General features: G+C 38.5%; 1 protein-coding gene across 1 annotated transcript; it reads left to right on the top strand.

Annotated features, from left to right (window-relative positions):
- The first annotated feature begins 780 nt into the window (after positions 1-780).
- On the top strand, positions 781-17,008 carry LOC121188127 (dystrophin-related protein 2-like). Its single transcript, XM_041047701.1, has 8 exons — positions 781-784; positions 1,094-1,159; positions 1,577-1,705; positions 9,820-9,994; positions 11,559-11,811; positions 14,024-14,141; positions 14,346-14,432; positions 14,872-17,008. Exons 1-8 carry the CDS (start codon positions 781-783, stop codon positions 14,889-14,891), a joined length of 852 nt encoding a protein of 283 aa, XP_040903635.1. The 3' UTR covers positions 14,892-17,008.
- The last annotated feature ends 8,639 nt before the right edge of the window (positions 17,009-25,647 follow it).

Raw genomic sequence — 25,647 nt, 5'->3', positions numbered from 1 at the left:
TGACTGTTATTCCTTATGCATTAATGCATTAGCATTGAGTAGCTAGTGGAAGTAGAGTGGATTTTTTTTTTTTTCATTGCACTTTTCTGCTCTAGTTTTCATACAGTTGTTCCCAACCTACAGGTCACAACCCCTAAGATAAGTCTGAGAGGTCAAGAGGTGATTAAAAAGATTAGAAAGAAGGAGAAAAATCTTTTCTGCAACACAAAATTCAGTTTTTTTTTCTAACTTTTCTCAAGTCTTTTTTTTTTGTGTTTATCGGTGTGTGAAATATTCAATAGCTCTACCATTTCACAACTCTAATAACTATAAAATTAAACAATCTGAGAAGGGAACATCACTCTGTGGTTGAACATCTAATAGACATGCAACCTGTGCTACAGGTGTACTCAGACAGAAATTAATTTTTGTCTTGCATCATTTGCACAAATTTGACCGCTGGACCATTGGTGTTCATTCGCCCCAAATAGCAAATGTACCAACAGCATAAGTGTTATCAAGCTAGCAATGCCTGCACTGACTGTGTCTGTGTGTGTTTGTATGGCCAGAAACTCCAGTTCTTTCTGTCATTTCACTCCAGCCTTTCCCCTTTTTTCCTCTCATCTCTATGTGTTCATAAAGCAGATTGAAAAAGCCCTGGGATATGTGTTGATTTTTCACTCAAACTGAAACATTTAAACTAATTTTCAACTCACGCAGGCGTGTCTTCATTTTTATCTTTCCATTTACTTTGTTTGCAATTGCGCTGCCTCAAAATTAGCTGCTTCTTCTGTCTGGGTCATGGGTAGGAAATTATTGCCTATAAAAGGTCACGGGCCAAAAATTGTTGGCAACCAAGGGTTTAATCAGTGAAATTACATAATATTTCAAGACCATCATATGTTTTGTGTGTCTTAAATCTTAATCTGCAAAGTAACTAGTTACTTTTTTCATATGAGATAAGTACAGCTTTTTTGCTTAAAACTCTTCTTCTGGATTATAGCAGTATATGAGAATTAGGTTTAGATTTGGCTTTTCTACAACCCCACATTCACAATGTGGAGTGTTAAAAATGCCATGGTGAAGTGTTGATGTTGTTCTCTGTTGTTCCCAGGCCGTGCTCCTCACCTAAGTTGCCCCACGCAGACACACACAGCAGGATTGAACATTATGCCAGCAGGTACGTGGCCCACAGTTCTGTGCTATATGTCAAATAATTACAACAAAATCTTTTCCTCTTTCACTTTCCTCTTTCCTTCTTCTTTACATTCACTCCACCCCTGCGTCCACCTCTTCTCCTCCCCCCCACCATCGCTGCTCCCTCACCCTTTAGCCTTCACCACACACTGAAGTATTGATTTGGCTGCATGGTGCACTGTACTCCAGCCAGGGTAGAGACTGTACTGCCCAGCAGTTTCCTTTACTCTTATTCTCAACACAAACACACGCTGGCGCACACAAGCGGAGCAGTTTGTGATTGTTGAGTGTGTGTGGAGGTCAGCGGGGGTCAGTGTGCCTAGCGGCTTGTCACTTGCTAGGGCAGTGAGCCCATTGGTCACCTGGGAGCTGTCAGTGTGGATTAGTGTCTGTCTGACAGGTTATAAACAGGCCACAGCACTGGACTCCCACACTCCTGGCAGCTCTGCCCAAAGAGCTGCAGAGCTGGACACTCACATCCATTTCCACAGAGCCTGCAAAGTGTGTATGGTACTGTGTGTGTGCGCTGGTAAGTGTGCCATTGTGTATTACTTCCCTGAGGCTCTCACACACAACTGCTTTACATCTTGCCAAAACAGAGGGAACACACACCAACAACAGAGCAGGCACAATTGTCCTCTTTACCCCTCTTATCTCTCCCTTTTTTCTGCTTTCTCCTGTTTTCTATTTGCTTTTTTTTCTTTTTATTCTTATCTTTGATTCCTCTCTTCTATTGTCTCTCACCCACCCATTTATTTCTCCCTCTCTTTCAATCTCTTGCTCGCTCTCTTCTAGCCCTTTCTTCTTCTCCAATCTTTAATGTCTTTTTTTTGTTATATCCTCTTACATTTTCTCATTTGTTGCCAATTACAGTACCATTTGCTTCAAACAGCACTTGAGTCACTCTGAAAAATCTTAACCAGCCTAATACACTGATTGTAGCTGCCAATAGCCGTCACCAAAATAAACCAGGAGAACAGAAATGGAAAAATTGTCTAATTTAGTAAAAAATGAGACACATTCACAGAGAAAGTTTGTCCACCTTCATCTACCTGCTGAGAACAATGCCAGAAAAACTCCCACGGCTGAGTTTAGTTTTTTTTTTTTTGTTTTCTTTTGTTTATTTGTTTTTAGAAGCGTCCACTCCATCTTTCTTTTACCATGGCAACATCACTCGTCTCTCTGCTTTTTGCACGTCAGGAATCTTTGTTTCTCAAGCATCTTTTTCCTTCATGAGAAGCAATTAGTGAGGGAAAACAGCCCGTCATCGTCTTTCAAACGGTGTCACAAAATGGTAACAATTCATAGTTATCTTTTATAAACACCATATAATCAATTATTAAAGGGTTAATAGCACATTATAACACATTGCAATGTCGCTGTAAACAGCTATAAGGACAGTTAAAATGTAATTATTTGCTAACACGTCCTCATATGAAGCATTTGTTACTGGTTCAGAAATAGATAATGCTTGATAACATATCGTGGTTGCATTCTTGTCATGATATGAATTCAGAACACATTTATAAACAGTTTTAAAGTATAAAATTCATTAACTGTGCAGTTGTGGATTTTTCAGAGGAATAGTTACAAATAATTATTAAAACTTTAAAATGTGCTTTTGTTTGCTTACAGCTACATCATGGCTGTTCCAGTGTGTTGTAAACCAGTTGCTCAGTGTTTATATAATGCTAATAAATGTTCATTATAGGGGAGTATCTATTGGTTTTATCATTGTACTGCATGTTGTCACACATGGTACAAGAACACGAAGATGTTGCACATATGTGTTGAACTGTTGCATATATGTGTTGAACGGGGCTGCATGCTATTTGGGGCAACCACTAATTGCAGGGTTGGCGGATCAATCCCTGATTCCTCATGTCAGTGTCCTCGAGCGAGACAAAGAGCCCCAACTGCTACCAATGGTTAGGCGAGTGCATAGCATTATAGTTTGCCATTGTCAGGGTTTATATGAATGAGTGAATGAGAGGCTAAAAGATAAAAGACTGAGCATTGATGAATGCTATATAAATTTTCTTTTATCCAGAATGCATTTAACGTCTATATTTTTGTCCCACTTCCATGTGTAGATGATTTACCAGTGGTTCATTGGTTCAGTGGCTATAAAGGAATTATACTGGCTGAAAATGAATGAGAATCGGCAGCAGCACATTTAGACACAAGAAAAAAATAGAACAGCGTGAGCACACTCCTCTTATTTTCCAGCATGATCTGAGCACCATCATAATACGAGTAGACAGTCCTTATTATGGCAATAGTGACTGTTTTATCTGTACTCTGCGTGCAGAATGGACTTCAATCATCTTTCTTTCTTTCTTTCTTTCTTTCTTTCTTTCTTTCTTTCTTTCTTTTTCTTTCTGCTGTCAGTTAATACAGGATATAAAAGGAGAAATCTCATTCCTTATTTGAATTCATTTCCTGTATTAATCATAACTCACTGCTCACTTTGGACACTAATGGAAAGCCAAGCCGATATCAAAATACTGAATGTCATTGCTGGCAGGTCAGTGTCTGAAACTCTCACCCTGGGATGATATATTAGACAGGTGTGTGTGGTAATCTCTGTGTATGTGTATGTGTGTATTCACTTTTATGTCAAAGTGTCCTCCAGCCAATGAGGAGTATACATGTTAATTTGTGTCAATAGCGTAGTCTCTAGTCATCTCAAAAGAGCTAAATTATTTGATGTTTTGGGGTTAGGAAAGCCAGATTTGTAGGCATGCCTTCCTCCCCCCCCCCCCCCCCCCTCTCTCTCCCTCTCTCTCTGTATCATTCGCCCCTCCCCCAATTTCGATGCAAGAGTAGAGTTGATTCCTTTCATCATCAGCACTGCGTCGACATCATATAAAGGATGAATGAGAAGAAGATAATAAAAACCCTATTAAAACTCTGTTAGGATTTCTCCTCTCTTACCCTTGGTCTCCCTCCCGTTTCTTGTTTCCTCTCACATACATTTACATTCATGCGTGAAGCTAAACACACATGTATACGCAAGACACCCACACATTACTATTTCCTGTTACTGTCTGCTCTTTCCTTTTTCATTTGCTGCTGTGCCTGACTGTGGCTCTCTAGGTTTGTGGAGTGCTTTCTGATGAATAGTGTTGCAGATTGAATTACGAGTGGTCAGGTTCACAGGCCGGGCCTCCTGTAACAGGACATGGATAAATCCTAAATTTCTCAGTGTTATGGTCTCACTGGACACTGGAGAGAAATAGGATGTAATGTGGATGTCCCTGACAGGCTCTACATCACTCACCCCTCCTCCTCCCTCTATCCCTCACTCTTTCAGCTGACGACACTCCCCGAAAGATGATGCAGCACAGAGTGTGTCGATGTGTGTTTGTGTGTACCGGGAATGATGCAGTGAAGATTTAATACTGCTTTCATGTGGCACGTGTGTGTGTGTGTGTGTATGTGTATATGTATGTATGTGGGCAGCCACAAGGCTCATAGCACATTTGCATCTGTGGGTTGGTTCTCTTTGCTGGTTAATTACCTTACTTGAAGGAGAGACCCATCATTTGATCGTCTGACACTGTTATATATCATTAACATGTGATATTCAGCGGACTGCAGCAGTCTGTGGTGAATTAAATTTGTGGTGAACCCACTGTGACTCTAACTGTCTCAGTCTGTATCTATTTTAGCTAATGTCTTCCTACATTACCTTTTAACAGGTGCCTGAGAATGAGTGACCCTGATGCATTGACGTAGAAGCTATAAATGTAGGTGGAGGAGGCGAATGTGATGCAGAGCAAAAGTTATTTAGTAAAAAAAGCAGTATTAAAACAAGTTTTGTGGCTGCATCGTGGACTGTTGGTAATGTTGCTTTTGCAATTAATTAGTTCTTAATGGTAATCTGGGCAGTAATGAACACACAAAGAAAACACAGCTAATGATTGTTTTAAATGGGTTCGCATGTGAGCAAAGGCAGGCAGTCTAGTTTAATAGATTATTAGTATATTAGTCATGAAACACCGAAAATTGCAGCTGCACACCAAAATGAGCTATAGGTGCAAACAACTGGGAACGATGCCAACTCTAATGAACAAAAGCACTCGTACACTCTATGAGTGTAAGAGACTGTGCTTAATAATTTAATAACATGGGAGTTGTGATTTTGTGACTACTTATGTTTATTAAAGCTGGTATATTTGCATTAAAATATGCTTGATTATCAACTGCAAAGTAAACTTGTGGAAAACATTGTTCCCCAATCCATGTAGGTTTGGCAACATGTTAACAATTGTCCTGTACTGAGGTTAGACTTATTCAAGCCTGTGCTGGCTCAATATGAGGATGACGATTGAATCTTGGTTGTGAGCGGCCAGTGAGCCAAGTCCTGGCAGACACATATAGCACTCTCTCCTGCACACCCCAAATCAAAAGGTATATAGAGAGGGCTGGTGAAAATTTTATGGGTTTTTTGATGCAGGGCCTGCCAGGATTTGTCTTGTTATGCCTGATGGCCAGTCTGACTATGGCACAGTTCTTACACATTGCCCCTTTAAAACACAGGTCCACATCTTTTCAAGTTTGTCTTAAAACAACACTCACATATTTACATTGTGACAAATTTTGGTCACTGTAATTGTTCCTCCTGTCCATACTGGTCTTGAGGAGATCCTTCCTAACATGATTGTAATTTAAATGAAGAAGGACAAATTCATGCTATTTGATGTAAAAATCCATTAAAATTTTTAGCTGAAGCTAATGTAAGGCTGTAGCAGACTGACTTATCCAAATTAAGTGTTTTTCTTTCAGCAAGGAAACATCATCTGGGGAAACACAAAGCAGGAATTTGGTACTGAAAAGACTGTGACTTTGAAAGATATCCGCCTGATTTGTCTAAATCAGAGTACTGAAACTTCATATAAACCTCATTCTGTGATGTTTTTTTTCCACAAAGAATGAGGACTCTGTGTTTCATTCCCCATCTTTTATATTGAAATCACAATAGGTAAAAAAAAAAAAAAAATACACCTAGTATTGACAGTGACTAAAAACAACATTTATATATGCTTCATTCATTCTCAAATCAAATTTCTGTTGTTTTTCATTATTTTCTCATTTTTACCTTTTGGTTTCTACACAGGAGTGTGAATGTCCTAGCTGTGATTTTTCCTTATTTACACCATCAAACACAAGCTGCTATAAACACCCTGTATTTTTTTAAAACACTTGAAAATGTTTCCCTTACCGCAGCACATTTTATTTAATGTCACAGTGAAACCGCTTACAGAGCAGCGTGTACAGTGCAGCTGTCCACTGACAGTCAGCAGGACATAATGCAGAACGAGAAGCGCTGTCCTTGGTCCTGAAAAGCCACACAGCCACTTCCTCACACTCTCACACACTACAGTTACTGTCTGTGGTGCTGGACAGCATCACATTTCTAAAAGGCTTTTTTATTTTTTTATTGCCTGCATGCTGTTAGACAGTGTACAGTATTTTATCAGGATTTTATCCCCCTCCTTGTGGACATCTTTATAGTTCATGTTCCATGGCAATTGCAATTTCTGCCACTCTGCAGTCTTGTCAGTCAGATGCTTCTGGACAGCTTGCTGTTCAGTTACAGTCCATAATGCTAAAAGGCCAGAGGTCTTATCCATACAACTTATAAGCTAAACTGTTCATACTGTTTGTTTTAGCTTGTGTTTGTGTAAAACATATTTCCCCAGTGTGTGATAGTACCTATTACTTTTGCTTTTTTTCTTAGATTTGCTCTGACTCATCCACTCTCCTGTATTTCTCTTTTGTGTGCCTGTTTGTATACGTGTGTGTTTGTGTGTCACGTGCTCTCCTTGTGCGCTTGTGTGTATAGATTGGCAGAAATGGAGAGCCAGAATTGTTCATTCTTCACGGATAGCCTGTCTCCTGATGAAAGTCTGTGAGTATGCTGCAACCCCCACACTACAAACACCCTCATTAAAGCTGCAGCCTTTCATGGAGATTATATGTGTGGTTTGTGTTCACCCTTTCCTCTCGATACACTGATTGTTTGTGTTTATGTGTGCGCTCAGGCTTGTTCATGTATGTTTCACTGTTAGAGTAAGATTGGGTAATCACATAAATAATCAGCCACATAATGAAAATGACCCACAGCGAGCAGCGTGCACACAGTCCCCCTTCATCACGCACATGCCTGCTGTGTTTAAAGTCTATGGCTGTGGGTGGATACACAGATCCTTCGCTAAGGAGAGAGAGGCATGTGTGTCTGTTTTAGAAGCTGGCTAAGTGGTGGGGCAGTGACGAGGTTACAGCAATGAGAGGAATAGGGATGTTTGATGTGAATGAGCCAGCCACTAAGGTGAGTCCTCACTGTGGAAAGCCTAGAAAGTATCAGAGATAGTGAGAGTGGTTTAGGCTTATATGAGATCATGTGTTTGTGTGTGTCCACATCTTATTTTGTTGACATCTATGTGTGTTGTCAACCGTTTCCTCCCGCTCTGAGATGGTTTTCCTTTTTTATCGCTCTTTAAAGTTAAGGTTGCATGCCCAGCAGCTCTGTTTTCTGGTCTTTTAGGGTTCCAGGTGTGTGTGTGTGTGCGCACTGTGAAGTGTGCTCATTATTTCTTTTCAGGCGTGTTTTATGTGTCTGTTCTGAGAGAAAGCTGTGATTGAAACCACATTAAAAGCTTGTTTTAAGCTTAGACAAAACTACTTTTCAACAGTGCCATACTTTTTACTGCTTGTGAATAAATTTGTCCTTCTTTTGGTCTTTAGATGTTTAACTGTGAAGATACTGATAGTGTCCAGCTGGCCCATTCCCTAGTGGCAGTCCCATAGCAACAAAGGTCGTAACACAGACCCTATGCTTGTACAGATAATATAAACCAAGCCTCCAGATGGGAGACTAAATGGTCATAATGTAGGTGTTTATGTTTATGATTTGGTAAGAATCTTTTCAAATGTTATGGTATGGTAAGATTCTGTGGTCCCAGGAAGAATATCCTTATTTGGATATTCTTATGTATGCCCTGAAAGGAAGATAACCTTTAGAATAGGGTAACATTATGCAGTGTCGGCTTGTATTGTTCGTCTTTGTTCTCCTCAATGCATTGAGCTTCAGTAAATGCTTCTGCTTAAGACATCTGGGTCTCCTGAAACTTCTTCCATCATGACTTAACCAGCTTACAAGATTTCCATCACACTACTGACAGCCGTTCTTCTCAAGCCTTCTCCCAATGTCTTCTTGTCCATGTGCATGTATCCAGAGTGTTGCTTGGGTGGAACTTTGTCACAAAAATGTGTGTATATTAGCGCATGTACATGTAGTATTTGCACGTGTGTATGATTCTATGCCTGAGAGTGTGTTTGTATGCATGACACTTCACTTACACCTGTTATGTGTAGCAGCGTTGTTTTTTGCTCTTGTGCCCTTGTATCTTGGTGTTTTTATTCTGTGAACCAATCCTTCTGTCAGTCAGAGCCTCTCTGTTTTTCCTGCTGGATGGCTCTGTACATGCTGCTGTGCTATCTGTGCCTCCAGCTGGTGTTTGGCTGGCGTCTCACTGTTTTCTGTCCTGAACCATGCTGGCTGTGTGTGTAGCCTTAATGCTCCACCTGTGTGCACTATTCTGACTTCACTGTCACCGCTTATTGTCAGGTAATAGACTTGAAAATAATGAAACCCTTATGTGCATAGGTCAGTGGGACCTTCAATAAGTTGGTCAAAAATGGTCCATGTTAGAGCAAATATTTTATGTTGAAGATTTAAATATTTTGCATAATCAAATTATTAAACTTGCAAATATTCGCTTTTCTGCTAAGGAACTATAGGCTACTTAGGTACTTGGCTGTGGCAGCATTTCATCCACAACTCACCATCCATCCAACTACAGCAATGTTAGCAAGCTAATGTAAGCTGGCCATGAAGTAGGATCATTTAATTTGATTACAATAGCAGGTAACTTTTCATATTATTATGATCAAAATGTAAATGTTTTGTAAAACAGTTTTTGATTTAGTAATATAAATGTGTCTGAGATAAAAAAAAATATATAGATAACACAGAGTTTTCAATCCAAAAGTAAAGGTAAAAGAGGAAAATAAATGAATCTGGCCACCTCTATACATAATCAGTCTGTTTAAACTAGGCCTATAAAAATTGCTGTGATATATAATATGAATTTACAATGCAAAGTCTTTAACTTGCTTTTAACTTTGGCTCAGTAAAGTAGTTTGCTTCATAGCCCAAAGCATTATTGCAACATAAAAACGTACAAATAAAATAATTGCAAGACATTTATAGATGCATTTATTGTTTAGCTGCCGTAGGTCTGCCATCATAGATTTGTACATTAAGGTTTCTGTTCCATTATCAATGAAGTGTTAATTTAGGGATTTATACTATTTTATAGGTTATGATCCACCTTCCATTTTTAATAAATGTGAGTTGGTTTATAATGGTGTGTATTGTGAACCTGGCACAGTGCAATACCTTTGTCATAGTCTGTCCCACCTTGTCTTGCCTTGTTTCATTGTGTCTTGTCCTGTAATGACTTTCCTCATCCCGCTTGCTTTGCCTTGCCTTGCTGTGCTTCGGTCTGTCTGTTCTCCCATGCCACCCTGGCTCTGCTTTGTGCTGCTGGTGGCTGTGTGCTGGTGGCTCAGTGTGCTGTCTCCTGTGTGGGGGACTCAGGGATGAAGATCAGTACCTCCTGCGTCACTCCAGCCCAGCCCTGGACCATGACTCACCCTGCGGACAGCATATGCTGCTGGCTCACCTGGAGCACCAGGACAAGGAGCAGCTCCAGCGCACCCTGGCCCGCCTGGAGAATGAGAACAGGTCTGTAGCCAGGGGAACAAAAAAAATGTTTTATTACATTGTGCATTGAGTCTGGAGCTTGGTTCCTTTTTCTTTTGTTTGGGTGGTTGAGTCCTTATTGTATGTTTGTTTTCATACACAATAAATCCTTCTGAAATACACTGATGGTGCACATTGTTGTATGACAACAAAGTACTCTGACTCTGTAAAGCTTGCTATTTTTGTAAGCATTGAGGGCTGTGTTGAATTTGATTTTGTTATAAATGGGGTTAAAATTAAGGTTTAGGATAAGGCTTGTAGCTGTGGTTTTGATCTGTAAAGCTCCCCATAAGCACAAAAACACAAATATGTGTGTGGTTGTCCGTAGGCATTACACTCTTTTCGGTATGTCTGCTGCCATTTGCAGACCTCCTGTAGAGCGTAAACACTTTCACACTGTAAATCCTTTTTAACAGCCAACAGAAAACAAGAAGGATTTTCTGTCTGCATGCCGGACAGTAAAGCCTGTTAAATAATGAGGGGAAAATAGGAACCCCCTCAAACCCTGATTTGCATCAGTTTGATAATTTATAGGAGTCCTGCTTAAGGGGCAGAAAGAGTTGATTATGATGTGACTGCTGTGATAGAAGCGTAAAGCATCTCTGAAACACATTCGTTTAGATGTTAATGCTTGAATTTGAATTTATTGTGTCCTAACTATTGTGTCCTGTAGCTAAGAGGCTAAGATATTTTCCATAAATGAAGCAAATTCATTTCCCCTATCCACCTAATTGGTTACTAGAGGCAACCTTTATGTGAATGATTCATATGAATAATTTCACTTGTCTTCAGTTCAGTTGTGACCTTTCTAGACACACAGTTACATACAGACACACATGCACTTATGTCCTCTGGGTGTCTGAAACCTTGACCCAGTTGAGGTTTCCCACAATGTATGCCTCCTTTTATGACACTGCAGTGTGCTTTGTTGTCCTTATTTATGACTACAGTGGCTGCTGTAGTTTATATGTAGGTTCTCATGTGCCACATACCCGAACAATAAATCAATACCAGAATCAAACATCTTTAACCATAATGTTCTTTTTGGGGTCCTAGAGACTCTTGGTCCTCTTTAACAGGTTAATTATTAGCAATTATTATTATTAATGTTACATATACAACAATGGAAGCTGTAAATGTAAAGCCAATATCAATAAAACACAGAATGTTACAACTAATTTGGCATTTAAATAGAACCCAAATAAATCAAACCACCTTTAGTAATGTTTCACAGCACAGCGTGCAATCAGTTAATGGCCTTAGTGTCACACATGTAAGAGAAAGGAGAAATTGATTTAGTGTGGCTGATATTCAAAATGAAGATGATTGTGCTCCATGTGGTTTCTGTGTGTTGGTGTTTAGGCATGTAGGGAATTTATCATAATCATGTAATTCATGAGTACAGGTTAGATTAGGTTAGATTATTATATGTAGGTGCTTTTCTGTTTATGTCAGGTAGGAGCTGGATAACTCAGGTTGTGTGTATATATTTTGTACGCTGCACTAACCTGACTGCTCCCCTAACCCCTCGTCTGTGGGTCCTCAGGGTGCTGCAGGGCGAGTACAGGCGGCTCAAGTGGAAACACGAAGAGGCAGCGTCAGTTCCCATGCTGACAGAGGCTGGAGAGGGCGGTCCAGGTTCACCCACAGCGGGAGGGCAGCAGGATGAGGAGCTCCTGGCCGAGGCACGCGTTCTGCGGCAACACAAGACACGCCTGGAGACCCGCATGCAGATCCTGGAGGACCACAACAAACAGCTGGAGTCCCAGCTGCGCAGGCTCAGGGAGCTACTGCTACAGGTACACTTCTGTGAGAGGCATGATGATGATAGGGTGTTGTAGAGATGGAGAGAGTTGAGCAGTGGTGTAAATGCACTCACTTAAGTACTCTACTTAAGTGACAAGCACACTTTTCAGGTACTTTTCAGGCACATTTCTTGAGTGTTTATACTTCTATTCCACTACATTTCGGAGGGATATATTGTATTTTTCACTCTTCTTTGTGGATTCACTTTTCAAATGCAATACCTGCAGTCATCAACTCCCATCCCCTCCCATTCCCCAGCCCCTACTGTGCATTGGATATTAAAAAAATTATACTAAAAATTTAAATCAAAATAGTAATTGATAATAGCAGTCAAAAAAAAATCTGCCATTCACAGTGATGGGTCAAAACAGTGACTGAAACTTAGGTCTTTCCCGAGCTTCCCCGGCAGCTTCATCATTGGTGCAGCTGAGAGTTTGTCAGATGCCGCATCCAGAAAACTGTTGAGCCAGTGTTTTAACATCAAAGTTTGTGGAGATATCCAGCATTGAGCTTCTTGGCCACTGACATACCAGTCAGCCATATCTTACATGCTTTTTCTGGGAGTAGCAACTCTGAGGAGTCATTAAAAAGCTGAAGGGCTGAATGCATTGGAACATTTCTATTTGTCAAGGTGGAGATGGTGCATACAATTTCTTGCCAAAAGGACTGTACTGTTTGGCAGTCCCATGCCATGTGTATGAAGATACTTAGTGTTCCAAATGGGCAAGATGAAAAAAAAAATAAATAAAAATTAAAATGAATGAATTGATGATGGTGTTTTTGTGGGGCCTTGGCACTGGTCTGAAGTGTATCCCAATTTATGGTTGTTAAATTTATTTTTCTCACAGTCTCTCTATCCTGGAACTGATACTGTACACTATCAATATAGTATCAATATGTTTATAGCTAGTATTTTAAGAGCATCTGAGTACTTCTTCGGCCTCTGAAGGTTAGTAATCAGAAACATGAAGTGTCCATCAACAGCATCTTTCTTACATGTACCTGTAGCTGCAGCTCAAATAAAGGGCACAGAGACATATTTGATTTCAGCAGTTTCAACATTTGTATGTGCCACAGTGCATACGTCAGGTAGCACAGTGCTTCACATACATTTTTAAAGCTCAAAAACATGAAGGAGATATGTGAAAAAGAATACAAAAAGGCAGCTTTTTCAAAAAATTCAAATTTGAACTTGCGATAAGGTAAGATAGAAATACCAGTAGTGGGAGTAGAAAAAAAACAGTATTGAAAGAATCAAGAAAGGGGATAAGCCCTAAGACACACTGGGGTGTAATATAAAAGGATTTACTGCAGTCTAAAGGAAAGGTGAGAGAAAGAGATGGATAGAAAAGCGGAAGCTGACACACAGACACTGGGTTACTATAATAAGTGTAAATTGTCAGCAGCAGGTGTACAGATGCAAATTGCACATGCAGGTCACTGAATAAAGGGGACGCAAAGGGAATGAGTGAAAAGAAGAGAAAGACACCGAAAAAGAGGGACAGGATGCTTTTTCCTCAAGTTAAAGACTTGAAAATTGAGTATGAAGGTGAAAGAGAGTGTGGCAATGGTTGCAGAGAAAGAGGAAGTTTTTGCCTCTGCAAAAAAAAAAGAAAAAGAAAATGCTATTCAAAGTCATATAATCCTTTTCTCCCTGGACCAATATCACAGTTTCATTTCCTCAAAAAATAAAATCTGTAGAATCTGCCTTTGTAGTCTGTAGAAGTGTATGTATAAATTCCTCCCAATCTCTGCAGACATCTCAGTTTCACTGCAACAACCCAACTTACTCACCTCTTGAGTATTGCTACAGTGTTGCTAAAAACAATACAAAAGATGGTAGGTTGCATATAATATCCTCAAGAGTTACATTATGCATCTCTGATTGTGATTTGAGATCTCCCTTCAACTCTGTCAATGTGTTTTCCACAATGCTGCTGTGTGCAGTGCAGTTCACTGTCTTTTTTATATGGCTATCAAAGCACAAATCACAGTAACCTGATGGTTTTGTGTAACAGCTGTTGGGAATTTTTTTTTAATAATTCTGCTCAGAGATGCCAGTTGAGGATTGCTGGCTGAGTGCCATTAACCATCACATTCATTGCTATATGAAAGGCTAAATGCCTCTAAGGTCTGAAACATGATGGATATGAGCAATTATTTGGATTGAATGATAATCAGTCTTTTCTATAAAAAAAAAAACAGCCCAAAGATGATTCAGAGGCCAACGGATCAGAACCATCAACCCTGTCTTCCCCTGTGTCTGGAGGAGGCCACCACGGGGAGCCAGCCAGCAGAGAGACCACTGACACTGAGGCAGCAGGTCAGCGACGTGCAGCCAGGCACAGATGTGGGCTTGACAAATGCATGCACTCTGAATGTGGAACCATGCATCCTCCCCTCCCATTCCGCCCTTATCCATTCACAGAGGTGTAAAATTTTCTCTCTCTCTCTCTCTCTCTCTCTCTCTCTCTCTCTCTCTCTCTCTCTCTCTCTCTCTCTCTATCTCTCTCTCTCTGTGCGCCAGGAGATGATATGGAGCACGAGCAGGACACGGTCCTGCAGCTCCAGGAAGTCATCGAGCAGCTGAGAAACGTCTTCCCTTCAGAACCGGGTGAGTTCGTAGCGGCTGCATGGTTCTTTGCCGCCGTGGCACGTCATACTGTGGAGACAGACTCTCTCCTCCTCCATCACCCCTCAGGAGAGTGAGAGATAGAGAGGAGAGCAAATATGTACTGCTGCGGGTCGATTGTCAGTGGGAGGGACGGGGAGATTAAATGGCAGAGAGGAGGAGTAAGATAAAGAGAGACAGAGACAGTAGCAGAGAGAGAAAGGGTGCGTCAGTGTTCACACACTTTGCAAACTGTCCTGTAGCATTTAAAACGCAATTTGCTGGGCAGTGCAAAGACTGTAATTTGAACAAAGAAACGGATTATCATAATTATAGCCTTCTTAGTTAAACCAAGAACATTTTTCCAGTCTTGTGCATGTGTTCCTGAAATTGCAAAAGCTTTTCCTTTTTTTTCCTCTCTTCTTCTGTTTCCTAATTTCAGGCACCACCTCACACATCTAACCCTGAGTGGGCCTGGAGGAGCAAAGTGAAAGCCTGAAAGGACACCTGATAGCAGCGGGAGGAGCTCCATACAGCTGAGGTCAGGCCACAATACACCAGGCCCTGTGACCACTGCAGTAGCTATGATACCCAGAGCTAACCCTCCACTGAAACTTTGTGCACTAAAAGCCTATTTCATGCAAACTGCTGAAGGCTCACGCTGATGTCTGTTTGGCCAGGCTGTGCTCGATAACTTCAGTGGCGCAGCCTGTTAACGAGCCAAAGGAAACTAACGTTAGCAGCAGGTCAGGGAGAGACTAAAGTAAAGGAAAATGCCCAGCCAAGACACTGTGCTTACCAGTATCTGTGTAGTCGTTCGGAGGTGTGAAGCTTTATATCAGTCCACAGCACAAAATGGACCCTATGGATTCTATGAAAGGAACTTTAAAAAATACAAAGAAGAATAAGAAGGATATCCCCTTGTTTTGTCCAAATGCCTGTATCTTCAGTGTGTCTTTTTTTTTCTCCTTGAATGTGTTATCATGGTTATTTTTGTTTTTTGAAAGGAGGTGGTGTGTTAAAGCTCGCTTGTGTAAACTAGGGCTGGGCTGACTGCATTTCATGTGGCTGCATGGTGAAGATTGTCAGGGAGTTGACAGCACCCACAACGAGCTTATTTACTTTGTGAGAATGACACATCATCAGTTAAATCCATGATTTATTTAAGACAGCCAAAGTGCCCGCTAGCACAGCGCCTCTGTATGCGCACACTGTTTTCCTCTAATCCTCTCAAACTGCTTGTCGCTCTCATTGCTCGCCTCTTCTAAGTGAGCCCTTTACGCTCATAGAGAACCACTCGCACTCACTGTACGCACACACATGTATGCTGCTGCTACATCAATGCTCCCTATTTATAATGCACCCTTCCCTCATTGTGCACAAATACCCTCCTTGCATGATCAATAATATGTCCTGTGCTGTATCACTAAAAATACAGACTACAGACAGTACACTTTCATTAAAAACGGAGATCCATTTCATCTCCTTAGCTCGCGGGATTCAGACAAGCTATCAGTTTTGAGCCAATTTGTATTGTGACTGACGCTGGGGTTTTGTTGAGGAAGTTTCTGCCGATAAACATCAGCATGCAGGTGTCCGCTCTGGGATCTTAGTGCTCTCCCGCTGTGCGCAGAGAAAGAGAAGGAAAGAGCTCCAGGCAATGTGCTGCCAGGCTGAAGCTCTCTCCCTCTCTCTCGTCAAGGCCAATTCCAGACACTACAGGGGGCTACAAGGCACACCACCATAGTGTGATCCTACACTGACTTCATCCTTAATAATCCCTCCTCTCCATGTAGATTTGAAAAGGAAAGTAGCTATTGACTATACATGCCTCATTTTCCCTTGCTAATGCGAACTTAATTGCTTTCAGATTTACAAAAAGACAAGTGCTTGAAATGGCTTTGGCCTCATCACATCAGGGTCATAGAGTCTGTTCTGTTCTAAGCATAGCACAGTCATTTAATGCCTTAAATCCAAACTGAATCCATATAAAACAAGAGTTTGTCTTTCTAGACTTTTTGTATTGTTGTTGTGCTTTTACATTCAGGGAAGGGAGATTGCATCAGTAGTGTGTATTTGTGTGTCAGTGTCAGTCCCTGGACAGACCAGTGGTTCATTTCTAGTAACATGAAGCATAGAAAAGCGTGGATCACAGCGCGTGAGCATCCACGTGTTGAAGCCAGTTAAACAGGGCTTTTATGAGTGAACCCGTGATACCAGGGGATGCTTGGAGGGACTAAAGATCTGAGAGACAAGAGGACAGGTGGAAAAAAAAAAAACCAATCCATTTATTGCTCAAGGGCTGGTGAGAGAGATCCACTTTGATGTGCCTGCCACGGCAAAATCTCCAGAAGCAGGACAAGAGGTTGCCTGAAACAAGTAAGCTCTGGCTGTTTTTCAGCAGTCATACCGCCTCATTCACACAGAACAGGCAGAGATATACAAGTTTAAGTTTATACTTTATTGATCCCTCCTGGGGAAATAATTTTTTACCCAAATTATTTTACGGGCGGCACAGTGGTGCAGTGGTTAGCACTGTCGCCTCACAGCAAGAGGGTTCCAGGTTCGAACCCCTCTTCTGTGTGGAGTTTGCATGTTCTCCCTGTGCCTGCGTGGGTTCTCTCCGGGTACTCCGGCTTCCTCCCCAAAACATGCATGGGTTAGGTTAATTGGCTACTCTAAATTGCCCGTAGGTGTGAGTTTGTGCGTGTGTGGTTGTCTGTCTTTGTGTGTCAGCCCTGCGACCAGTCCAGGGTGTACCCCGCCTCCCGCCCATTGTCAGCTGGGATAGGCTCCAGCTCCCCTCGACTCTGACAGAGGATTAAGCAGTAGAAATGAATTATTTTACCCACACAAATTGAACGAAACACACACATAAGCATGCACTAGAGACACTGTGGCAGGGGGCTTCCCTAGAAGGAGCCCGGGGAGCTGGGGTAGATCGGTGCCTGGGACCACGGCCATGGTCACAGAGGCACGGGGGCGCATCTCCTTCACCACCACCCATATCCATTGTGCGTATCCATTGTGCTTGGTCGACCCTCCAATCTCCGGGCGGTCCAAAGTCCAACTTAACTTGCTGCACCATGGCCGCCCCCAACAGTTAAGAATTCATCCTTAACCTTAAAACGGCACTCTGACCTCACATACATGAGTGTGAAGCATATGTGCTGCACTCATTATGGACTCCCTCTCTGGGTAAATAAACCTTAAATTATCCTCCTCAGCATTCGCCGCTTGTTAGTTTTGATTCCGTTGCTAGGGAGCTGTCCCCAAGGACGCAGTTGCACAGGTTTGTGAGTTGGAAAGGTGATGTGCCGTTCATAATACATATGCTAATAGCCTTAAGGGGAGCAAGAGAGAGCGTCTTGTTTCCCAAGCGCAACTCTCCTCTCCATCACTTCCTCCTCCTCTGAAACCTGCCACTGTTCAGCTGCTGAAAATAGCCATTATCATTTGTTGAATCCATCTCTGCACCGGCACTGCTTAACAATTTGTTTTGTTAAAGCTCTCACAAGTCAGAACAAAGAGTAGCAGCTCAGCTTGTTGAAGAGAGAAAAAAAAATCCATGACAAGCTATGTTTATTCATAGACATTTATTTATTGGTATTCACACATCTCATTACACATTGATGATCACCCAGCGCCCTCACACTCTTATCTCCATACTTTTGTATGTTGGTACACAAAATGATGTAACAGTGACAGCGTATGAAAAAAGAAGAGGAAGCATTTCCCTTAGGGCTGTATGTCAACATTTGTTATTTTTATTTTTAGCGGAGGCAGAATGAAATAAATAGACTACTATGTGGTTTAATGACAGCGAGTTACATTACCATACACTGTTTGTCCTTGTGTTTCACTCTGCTGCTGTGTGACACCAGCTTCTAGACTGACTTTTGTGGTCATCCAGCTGCATCCCTGTCTGACTTCGTGACCATCTGAGGTCTGATCCACGTACAAACTCAACACACAAACACACACACCCTGCTCCCTGTGGCGTGACCGAAGCTATGTGATTGAAGAAAAAGGCTCTCCACAGAGGTATGAGTCACCCCAGAGGACACTGCTATCATTGTCCACACTTCTGTTACTGCATGTAGTCAGCCAACATGCTAACAAGCCCCATCATTACGCCACTGCCTTTACGTCTGTGTTTTTGCTATCATGCATCTGATCTTCTAACAAGGCCACATGCGCTTGTATGTCACCTCACACAGGGCAATGAATCACCTAATCTCAAACAAGGAGTTGAGAACACTAACACACAAATAGATATGTATACACTCATACGTTACTGGGGAACTGAGGTGTTTTTTTTGTTGTTGTTGTTGTTGTTTAAAATCACCATTAATATACCTCATTAATCATTCAAATGTTTATTGTTTAATGATTTTTGATTTTATCTTATTGTCCAGCACTCAAACACTTCTTGCTGTCTTTTCTCTGGAGTTTTTAATCTGTATAAAAAGTTTTCTGAAGAAAGGCTTTTTACTGTAATAACATGTGGGTTACTGGCTGCTTTATACTCTTTGTGTACAGAAATAAAAACTTTGTATTTGGCAAACTCCCGGTCTGCCTGTGCTTCTTTACGTGTTTGGAGTTATCCCTCTGAGAACTGAATAATGAAACTTAACACAGAGTGGTGCCAAACACGGACTGCTTATGTTATTTTTTAGGGCCCAAGCACGAAATTCATGCGAAGCCCTATTGTAACTGAAGGCATTATTATTATTCTCCTCTTTTATTTTTCTTCCACCACTTTGTCGGCTAATTTGACCCCCTGGCGCGGCCAAACGGCTCTGCAAATATTCACTGTAAGACCTACAGACTTGACAATAGGTACACAGATGCATCACATTGAGACGAGAAAAAAAAACCTCTTGGAGGAAAATTCCACCATGTAAAGGAAGTCGGCCATTTTGGAAAGACTGCACCATTTTGCCTTTCGTACTCGCCATACGCCATATGAACTCCTCACTGAATTTTGGTCAGATTGCTCAGAAGGCATTAGTTATGAAATGTTTTGATGTGGGTTACATGGTCTGCCCGTGGTGCTGCCACGAAAATGACCCTAACCCCCCCAGGAAATTTCACACATAAAAAATCAGGCATGATGAGCATGTGAATTCTGAACAGATTGATATGCTAATATAATGATATCGTCACAGGGACACTTAATGGCAGTGGTTCTTTTTTTCTTCAATAAATTTATTCCCACTTATCAGTTAGTCACCATTTTGATGACATTTTGAGGCTAAACATTTTTTTGACTTTTTTTGTCCGATTTTGACGCCTTACTATACTATGACGTTTTTTATGACATTTTGAGGTCAAAAAAAATGTTGACTTTTTTTGTCCGATTTTGACGCCTTACTATACTATGACGTTTTTTATGACATTTTGAGGTCAAAAAAAATGTTGACTTTTTTTGTCCGATTTTGACGCCTTACTATACTATGACGTTTTTTATGACATTTTGAGGCCAAAAAAAATGTTGACTTTTTTTGTCCGATTTTGACGCCTTACTATACTATGACGTTTTTTATGACATTTTGAGGTCAAAAAAATTTTGACTTTTTTTGTCCGATTTTGACGCCTTACTATACTATGACGTTTTTTATGACATTTTGAGGTCAAAAAAAATTTTGACTTTTTTTGTCCGAAAAAAACGCCTTACTATACTATTACGTTTTTTATGACATTTTGAGGTCAAAAAAATTTTTGACTTTTTTTGTCCGATTTTGACGCCTTACTATACTATGACGTTTTTTATGACATTTTGAGGTCAAAAAAAATTTTGACTTTTTTTGTCCGAAAAAAACGCCTTACTATACTATGACGTTTTTTATGACATTTTGAGGTCAAAAAAATTTTTGACTTTTTTTGTCCGAAAAAAACGCCTTACTATACTATGATGTTTTTTATGACATTTTGAGGTCAAAAAAAATTTTGACTTTTTTTGTCCGAAAAAAAAACGCCTTACTATACTATGACGTTTTTTATGACATTTTGAGGTCAAAAAAATTTTTGACTTTTTTTGTCCGATTTTGACGCCTTACTATACTATGACGTTTTTTATGACATTTTGAGGTCAAAAAAATTTTTGACTTTTTTTGTCCGATTTTGACGCCTTACTATACTATGACGTTTTTTATGACATTTTGAGGTCAAAAATTTTTTTGACTTTTTTTGTCCGATTTTGACGCCTTACTATACTATGACGTTTTTTATGACATTTTGAGGTCAAAAAAATTTTTGACTTTTTTTGTCCGATTTTGACGCCTTACTATACTATGACGTTTTTTATGACATTTTGAGGTCAAAAAAAATTTTGACTTTTTTTGTCCAAAAAAAACGCCTTACTATACTATGACGTTTTTTATGACATTTTGAGGTAAAAAAAAATGTTGACTTTTTTTGTCCGAAAAAAACGCCTTACTATACTATGACGTTTTTTATGACATTTTGAGGTCAAAAAAAATTTTGACTTTTTTTGGCCGAAAAAAACGCCTTACTATACTATGACGTTTTTTATGACATTTTGAGGTAAAAAAAAAATTTGACTTTTTTTGTCCGATTTTGACGCCTTACTATACTATGATGTTTTTTATGACATTTTGAGGTCAAAAAAAATTTTGACTTTTTTTGTCCGAAAAAAACGCCTTACTATACTATGACGTTTTTTATGACATTTTGAGGTCAAAAAAATTTTTGACTTTTTTTGTCCGAAAAAAACGCCTTACTATACTATGATGTTTTTTATGACATTTTGAGGTCAAAAAAAATTTTGACTTTTTTTGTCCGAAAAAAAACGCCTTACTATACTATGACGTTTTTTATGACATTTTGAGGTAAAAAAAAATGTTGACTTTTTTTGTCCGAAAAAAACGCCTTACTATACTATGACGTTTTTTATGACATTTTGAGGTCAAAAAAAATTTTGACTTTTTTTGGCCGAAAAAAACGCCTTACTATACTATGACGTTTTTTATGACATTTTGAGGTAAAAAAAAAATTTGACTTTTTTTGTCCGATTTTGACGCCTTACTATACTATGATGTTTTTTATGACATTTTGAGGTCAAAAAAAATTTTGACTTTTTTTGTCCGAAAAAAACGCCTTACTATACTATGACGTTTTTTATGACATTTTGAGGTCAAAAAAAATGTTGACTTTTTTTGTCCGAAAAAAACGCCTTACTATACTATGACGTTTTTTATGACATTTTGAGGTCAAAAAATTTTTTGACTTTTTTTGTCCGATTTTGACGCCTTACTATACTATGACGTTTTTTATGACATTTTGAGGCCAAAAAAAATGTTGACTTTTTTTGTCCGATTTTGACACCTTACTATACTATGACGTTTTTTATGACATTTTGAGGTCAAAAAAATTTTTGACTTTTTTTGTCCGATTTTGACGCCTTACTATACTATGACGTTTTTTATGACATTTTGAGGCCAAAAAAAATGTTGACTTTTTTTGTCCGAAAAAAACGCCTTACTATACTATGACGTTTTTTATGACATTTTGAGGCCAAAAAAAATGTTGACTTTTTTTGTCCGATTTTGACGCCTTACTATACTATGACGTTTTTTATGACATTTTGAGGTCAAAAAAAATGTTGACTTTTTTTGTCCGATTTTGACGCCTTACTATACTATGACGTTTTTTATGACATTTTGAGGCCAAAAAAAATGTTGACTTTTTTTGTCCGATTTTGACGCCTTACTATACTATGACGTTTTTTATGACATTTTGAGGTCAAAAAAATTTTTTGACTTTTTTTGTCCGATTTTGACGCCTTACTATACTATGACGTTTTTTATGACATTTTGAGGTCAAAAAAATTTTGACTTTTTTTGTCCGAAAAAAACGCCTTACTATACTATGACGTTTTTTATGACATTTTGAGGTCAAAAAAAATTTTGACTTTTTTTGTCCGATTTTGACGCCTTACTATACTATGACGTTTTTTATGACATTTTGAGGTCAAAAAAAATGTTGACTTTTTTTGTCCGAAAAAAACGCCTTACTATACTATGACGTTTTTTATGACATTTTGAGGTCAAAAAAAATTTTGACTTTTTTTGTCCGATTTTGACGCCTTACTATACTATGACGTTTTTTATGACATTTTGAGGTCAAAAAAAATTTTGACTTTTTTTGTCCGATTTTGACGCCTTACTATACTATGACGTTTTTTATGACATTTTGAGGCCAAAAAAAATTGTGACTTTTTTTGTCCGATTTTGACGCCTTACTATACTATGACGTTTTTTATGACATTTTGAGGCCAAAAAAAATGTTGACTTTTTTTGTCCGATTTTGACGCCTTACTATACTATGACGTTTTTTATGACATTTTGAGGTCAAAAAAAATTTTGACTTTTTTTGTCCGATTTTGACGCCTTACTATACTATGACGTTTTTTATGACATTTTGAGGCCAAAAAAAATGTTGACTTTTTTTGTCCGATTTTGACGCCTTACTATACTATGACGTTTTTTATGACATTTTGAGGTCAAAAAAAATGTTGACTTTTTTTGTCCGATTTTGACGCCTTACTATACTATGACGTTTTTTATGACATTTTGAGGTCAAAAAAATTTTTGACTTTTTTTGTCCGAAAAAAACGCCTTACTATACTATGACGTTTTTTATGACATTTTGAGGCCAAAAAAAATGTTGACTTTTTTTGTCCGATTTTGACGCCTTACTATACTATGACGTTTTTTATGACATTTTGAGGCCAAAAAAAAAATTGACTTTTTTTGTCCGATTTTGACGCCTTACTATACTATGACGTTTTTTATGACATTTTGAGGTCAAAAAAAATTTTGACTTTTTTTGTCCGATTTTGACGCCTTACTATACTATGACGTTTTTTATGACATTTTGAGGTCAAAAAAATTTTTGACTTTTTTTGTCCGATTCTGACGCCTTACTATACTATGACGTTTTTTATGACATTTTGAGGTCAAAAAATTTTTTGACTTTTTTTGTCCGATTTTGACGCCTTACTATACTATGACGTTTTTTATGACATTTTGAGGTAAAAAAAAAGTTGACTTTTTTTGTCCGATTTTGACGCCTTACTATACTATGACGTTTTTTATGACATTTTGAGGTCAAAAAAATTTTTGACTTTTTTTGTCTGATTTTGACGCCTTACTATACTATGACGTTTTTTATGACATTTTGAGGTCAAAAAATTTTTTGACTTTTTTTGTCCGAAAAAAACGCCTTACTATACTAGGACGTTTTTTATGACATTTTGAGGTCAAAAAAAATTTTGACTTTTTTTGGCCGAAAAAAAACGCCTTACTATACTATGACGTTTTTTATGACATTTTGAGGTAAAAAAAAAAATTGACTTTTTTTGTCCGATTTTGACGCCTTACTATACTATGATGTTTTTTATGACATTTTGAGGTCCAAAAAAATGTTGACTTTTTTTGTCTGATTTTGACGCCTTACTATACTATGACGTTTTTTATGACATTTTGAGGTCAAAAAAAATTTTGACTTTTTTTGGCCGAAAAAAACGCCTTACTATACTATGACGTTTTTTATGACATTTTGAGGTAAAAAAAAAAATTGACTTTTTTTGTCTGATTTTGACGCCTTACTATACTATGATGTTTTTTATGACATTTTGAGGTCCAAAAAAATTTTGACTTTTTTTGTCCGATTTTGACGCCTTACTATACTATGACGTTTTTTATGACATTTTGAGGTCAAAAAAAATTTTGACTTTTTTTGTCCGATTTTGACGCCTTACTATATATACTATGACGTTTTTTATGACATTTTGAGGTCAAAAAAATTTTGACTTTTTTTGTCCGAAAAAAAACGCCGTACTATACTATGACGTTTTTTATGACATTTTGAGGTCAAAAAAATTTTTGACTTTTTTTGTCCGATTTTGACGCCTTACTATACTATGACGTTTTTTATGACATTTTGAGGTCAAAAAAAATTTTGACTTTTTTTGTCCGAAAAAAACGCCTTACTATACTATGACGTTTTTTATGACATTTTGAGGTCAAAAAAATTTTTGACTTTTTTTGGCCGAAAAAAACGCCTTACTATACTATGACGTTTTTTATGACATTTTGAGGTCAAAAAAAATTTTGACTTTTTTTGTCCGAAAAAAAACGCCTTACTATACTATGACGTTTTTTATGACATTTTGAGGTCAAAAAAATTTTTGACTTTTTTTGTCCGATTTTGACGCCTTACTATACTATGACGTTTTTTATGACATTTTGAGGTCAAAAAAATTTTTGACTTTTTTTGTCCGATTTTGACGCCTTACTATACTATGACGTTTTTTATGACATTTTGAGGTCAAAAAAAATTTTGACTTTTTTTGTCCAAAAAAAACGCCTTACTATACTATGACGTTTTTTATGACATTTTGAGGTAAAAAAAAAAGTTGACTTTTTTTGTCCGAAAAAAACGCCTTACTATACTATGACGTTTTTTATGACATTTTGAGGTCAAAAAAAATTTTGACTTGTTTTGGCCGAAAAAAACGCCTTACTATACTATGACGTTTTTTATGACATTTTGAGGTAAAAAAAAAATTTGACTTTTTTTGTCCGATTTTGACGCCTTACTATACTATGATGTTTTTTATGACATTTTGAGGTCAAAAAAAATTTTGACTTTTTTTGTCCGAAAAAAACGCCTTACTATACTATGACGTTTTTTATGACATTTTGAGGTAAAAAAAAATGTTGACTTTTTTTGTCCGAAAAAAAACGCCTTACTATACTATGACGTTTTTTATGACATTTTGAGGTCAAAAAATTTTTTGACTTTTTTTGTCCGATTTTGACGCCTTACTATACTATGACGTTTTTTATGACATTTTGAGGCCAAAAAAAATGTTGACTTTTTTTGTCCGATTTTGACACCTTACTATACTATGACGTTTTTTATGACATTTTGAGGTCAAAAAAATTTTTGACTTTTTTTGTCCGATTTTGACGCCTTACTATACTATGACGTTTTTTATGACATTTTGAGGCCAAAAAAAATGTTGACTTTTTTTGGCCGAAAAAAACGCCTTACTATACTATGACGTTTTTTATGACATTTTGAGGCCAAAAAAAATGTTGACTTTTTTTGTCCGATTTTGACGCCTTACTATACTATGACGTTTTTTATGACATTTTGAGGTCAAAAAAAATGTTGACTTTTTTTG

This window comes from Toxotes jaculatrix, chromosome 10 (assembly GCF_017976425.1).
Source record: "Toxotes jaculatrix isolate fToxJac2 chromosome 10, fToxJac2.pri, whole genome shotgun sequence".
In the NCBI taxonomy this organism is placed as follows: domain Eukaryota; kingdom Metazoa; phylum Chordata; class Actinopteri; family Toxotidae; genus Toxotes; species Toxotes jaculatrix.
The sequence above is the reverse complement of the archived record's forward strand: the minus strand, read 5'-3'. Positions and strand labels throughout refer to the sequence as shown.